The following is a 4952-nucleotide window of genomic DNA, read 5'->3' on the forward strand; positions in this document are numbered from 1 at the left end:
GCGGGGCAGGGGGCGGGGCCGGGCCCGGGGGGCGGGGCAGCCCCGAGGCCGAGGCGGAGGCGGGGAGCAGCGAGATCGAGCTCGTCTTCAGGCCACACCCCCTGCTGGTGGAGAAGGGCGAGTACTGCCAGACACGGTGAGCGGCCTTCATCATCATCATCCTCATCCTCATCTTCCTCATCTTCATCCTCTTCCTGTTCCTCTTCCGGTTCCACTTCCTGTTCCTGTTCCACTTCCTGTTCCTCTCCCACTTCTGCTTCTTGTTCCACTTCCTCTTCCTGTTCCTCTTCCTGTTCCTCTCCCACTTCCTGTTCCACTTCCTGTTCCCCTTCTGGCCACGCCCCCTGCTGGTGGAGAAGGGCGAGTACTGCCAGACACGGTGAGCGGCCTTCATCATCATCCTCATCTTCCTCACCTTCATCCTCTGCTTCCTCTTCCAGAACCGCCATTTTCCCATGGATTTATCCTGGTTTTTTCCTGGATTTTTCCCCAGATTTTCCCGCCCCAGAATTCCCATTTTCCCATGGATTCATCCCAATTTTCCCATCATTTTTTTCCGTAATTCCAATAAAATCTCGCTCGCTCCCAGCCCCATTCCCACGGCTTTTTCCCCCATTTTTTCTCCATTTTTTCCCCAATTTTTTCCCCAATTTTTTCCCGGGTTTTCCCCCAGATTTTCCCACCCCAGAATTCCCATTTTCCCATGGATTCATCCCAGTTTTTCCATAATTCCATTAAAATCTCGCTCGCTCCCAGCCCCATTCCCACCGGTTTTTCCCCATTTTTTCTCCATTTGTTCCCCAAATTTTTCCCAAATTTTTCCAAATCTTTCCCCAGATTTTCCCGCCCCAGAATTCCCATTTTCCCATGGATTCATCCCAGTTTTTCCATAATTCCATTAAAATCTCGCTCACTCCAAGCCCCATGCCCACGGCTTTTTCCCCCATTTTTTCCCTTTTCCCAGATTTTTTCCCCAAATTTTTCCCGGATTTCCCCCAGATTTTCCCACCCCAGAATTCCCATTTTCCCATGGATTCATCCCAATTTTTCCATAATTCCATTAAAATCTCGCTCGCTCCCAGCCCCATTCCCACGGGGTTTTCCCCCATTTTTTCTCCATTTTTTCCCCAATTTTTTCCCCAATTTTTTCCCGGGTTTTCCCCCAGATTTTCCCACCCCAGAATTCCCATTTTCCCATGGATTTATCCCCATTTTTCCATAATTCCATTAAAATCTCGCTCGCTCCCAGCCCCATTCCCACGGCTTTTTCCCCCATTTTTTCTCCATTTTTTCCCCAATTTTTTCCCCAATTTTTTCCCGGGTTTTCCCCCAGATTTTCCCACCCCAGAATTCCCATTTTCCCATGGATTTATCCCCATTTTTCCATAATTCCATTAAAATCTCGCTCGCTCCCAGCCCCATTCCCACGGCTTTTTCCCCCATTTTTTCTCCATTTTTTCCCCAATTTTTTCCCCAATTTTTTCCCGGGTTTTCCCCCAGATTTTCCCACCCCAGAATTCCCATTTTCCCATGGATTTATCCCCATTTTTCCATAATTCCATTAAAATCTCGCTCGCTCCCAGCCCCATTCCCACGGCTTTTTCCCCCATTTTTTCTCCATTTTTTCCCCAATTTTTTCCCCAATTTTTTCCCGGGTTTTCCCCCAGATTTTCCCACCCCAGAATTCCCATTTTCCCATGGATTTATCCCCATTTTTCCATAATTCCATTAAAATCTCGCTCGCTCCCAGCCCCATTCCCACGGCTTTTTCCCCCATTTTTTCTCCATTTTTTCCCCAATTTTTTCCCCAATTTTTTCCCGGGTTTTCCCCCAGATTTTCCCACCCCAGAATTCCCATTTTCCCATGGATTTATCCCCATTTTTCCATAATTCCATTAAAATCTCGCTCGCTCCCAGCCCCATTCCCACGGCTTTTTCCCCCATTTTTTCTCCATTTTTTCCCCAATTTTTTCCCCAATTTTTTCCCGGGTTTTCCCCCAGATTTTCCCACCCCAGAATTCCCATTTTCCCATGGATTTATCCCCATTTTTCCATAATTCCATTAAAATCTCGCTCGCTCCCAGCCCCATTCCCACGGCTTTTTCCCCCATTTTTTCTCCATTTTTTCCCCAATTTTTTCCCCAATTTTTTCCCGGGTTTTCCCCCAGATTTTCCCACCCCAGAATTCCCATTTTCCCATGGATTTATCCCCATTTTTCCATAATTCCATTAAAATCTCGCTCGCTCCCAGCCCCATTCCCACGGCTTTTTCCCCCATTTTTTCTCCATTTTTTCCCCAATTTTTTCCCCAATTTTTTCCCGGGTTTTCCCCCAGATTTTCCCACCCCAGAATTCCCATTTTCCCATGGATTTATCCCCATTTTTCCATAATTCCATTAAAATCTCGCTCGCTCCCAGCCCCATTCCCACGGCTTTTTCCCCCATTTTTTCTCCATTTTTTCCCCAATTTTTTCCCCAATTTTTTCCCGGGTTTTCCCCCAGATTTTCCCACCCCAGAATTCCCATTTTCCCATGGATTTATCCCCATTTTTCCATAATTCCATTAAAATCTCGCTCGCTCCCAGCCCCATTCCCACGGCTTTTTCCCCCATTTTTTCTCCATTTTTTCCCCAATTTTTTCCCCAATTTTTTCCCGGGTTTTCCCCCAGATTTTCCCACCCCAGAATTCCCATTTTCCCATGGATTTATCCCCATTTTTCCATAATTCCATTAAAATCTCGCTCGCTCCCAGCCCCATTCCCACGGCTTTTTCCCCCATTTTTTCTCCATTTTTTCCCCAATTTTTTCCCCAATTTTTTCCCGGGTTTTCCCCCAGATTTTCCCACCCCAGAATTCCCATTTTCCCATGGATTTATCCCCATTTTTCCATAATTCCATTAAAATCTCGCTCGCTCCCAGCCCCATTCCCACGGCTTTTTCCCCCATTTTTTCTCCATTTTTTCCCCAATTTTTTCCCCAATTTTTTCCCGGGTTTTCCCCCAGATTTTCCCACCCCAGAATTCCCATTTTCCCATGGATTTATCCCCATTTTTCCATAATTCCATTAAAATCTCGCTCGCTCCCAGCCCCCTGTTCCACTTCCTGTTCCTCTCCCACTTCCTGTTCCTGTTCCACTTCCTGTTCCCCTTCTGGCCACGCCCCCTGCTGGTGGAGAAGGGCGAGTACTGCCAGACACGGTGAGCGGCCTTCATCATCTTCCTCATCTTCCTCATCCTCATCTTCATCCTCTTCCTGTTCCACTTCCTGTTCCTCTCCCACTTCCTGTTCCTGTTCCACTTCCGCTTCCTGTTCCACTTCCTGTTCCCCTGTCTGTTCCTGTTCCACTTCCTGTTCCTCTCCCACTTCTGCTTCTTGTTCCACTTCCTCTTCCTGTTCCTCTTCCTGTTCCTCTCCCACTTCCTGTTCCACTTCCTGTTCCCTTTCTGGCCACGCCCCCTGCTGGTGGAGAAGGGCGAGTACTGCCAGACACGGTGAGCGGCCTTCGTCATCTTCCTCATCTTCATCCTCTTCCTGTTCCACTTCCGCTTCCTGTTCCACTTCCGGTTCCTGTTCCACTTCCTGTTCCACTTCCTCTTCCTGTTCCTCTCCCACTTCCTGTTCCACTTCCTGTTCCCTTTCTGGCCACGCCCCCTGCTGGTGTAGAATGGCGAGTACTGCCAGACACGGTGAGCGGCCTTCGTCATCATCCTCATCTTCCTCACCTTCATCCTCTGCTTCCTCTTCCAGAACCGCCATTTTCCCATGGATTTATCCTGGTTTTTTCCCGGATTTCCCCCAGATTTTCCCACCCCAGAATTCCCATTTTCCCATGGATTCATCCCAATTTTTCCATAATTCCATTAAAATCTCGCTCGCTCCCAGCCCCATTCCCACCGGTTTTTCCCCATTTTTTCTCCATTTGTTCCCCAAATTTTTCCCAAATTTTTCCAAATCTTTCCCCAGATTTTCCCGCCCCAGAATTCCCATTTTCCCATGGATTCATCCCAGTTTTTCCATAATTCCATTAAAATCTCGCTCACTCCAAGCCCCATTCCCACGGCTTTTTCCCCCATTTTTTCCCCCATTTTTTCCCCAATTTTTCCCAAATTTTTCCCCAATTTTTTCCTGGATTTCCCCCAGATTTTCCCACCCCAGAATTCCCATTTTCCCATGGATTCATCCCAATTTTTCCATAATTCCATTAAAATTTCACTCACTCCCGGCCCCATTCCCACGGCTTTTCCCCCATTTTTTCACCATTTTTTCCCCATTTTTTCCCCACTATTTCTCCATTTTTCCCCCAATTTTTTCCCGGATTTTTCCCGGATTTTTCCCCAGATGTTCCCACTCCCGGCCCCATTCCCACGGCTTTTCCCCCATTTTTTCACCATTTTTTCCCCATTTTTTCCCCACTTTTTCTCCATTTTTCCCCCAATTTTTTCCCGGATTTTTCCCGGATTTTTCCCCAGATGTTCCCGCCCCAGAATTCCCATTTCCCATGGATTCATCCCAATTTTTCCATAATTCCATTAAAATCTCGCTCGCTACCAGCCCCATTCCCACTGGTTTTTCCCCCATTTTTTCTCCATTTTTTCCCCGGTTTTTCTCCGTTTCTTCCCAAATTTTTCCCAAATTTTTTCCCAATTTTTTCCCAGATTTTCCCCAGATTTTCCCACCCCAGAATTCCCATTTTCCCATGGATTCATCCCAATTTTTCCATAATTCCATTAAAATCTCGCTCGCTACCAGCCCCATTCCCACTGGTTTTTCCCCCATTTTTTCTCCATTTTTTCCCCAATTTTTTCCTGGATTTTTCCCCAAATTTTTTCCGGATTTCCCCCAGATTTTCGCGCCCCAGAATTCCCATTTTCCCATGGATTCATCCCAATTTTTCCATAATTCCATTAAAATTTCACTCGCTCCCGGCCCCATTCCCACGGCTTTTTCCCCCA

At 47.1% G+C, this 4952-nt stretch overlaps 1 protein-coding gene across 1 annotated transcript in view; it reads left to right on the plus strand.

Annotated features, from left to right (window-relative positions):
• The window catches only part of LOC121349273 (E3 ubiquitin-protein ligase RING2-B-like), a gene marked incomplete at its 5' end in the record, with an annotated part of 906 nt that extends 766 nt beyond the window's left edge, over positions 1-140 (plus strand). Inside the window, one exon of the mRNA XM_041459525.1 lies at positions 9-140. Within this exon, the coding sequence (XP_041315459.1) occupies positions 9-140 (132 nt within the window). The remainder of the gene's footprint in view (positions 1-8) is intronic.
• Positions 141-4952: the final 4812 nt, after the last annotated feature.

This window comes from Pyrgilauda ruficollis, unplaced genomic scaffold (assembly GCF_017590135.1).
Source record: "Pyrgilauda ruficollis isolate IOZ18807 unplaced genomic scaffold, ASM1759013v1 scaffold1379, whole genome shotgun sequence".
Lineage (NCBI taxonomy): Eukaryota > Metazoa > Chordata > Aves > Passeriformes > Passeridae > Pyrgilauda > Pyrgilauda ruficollis.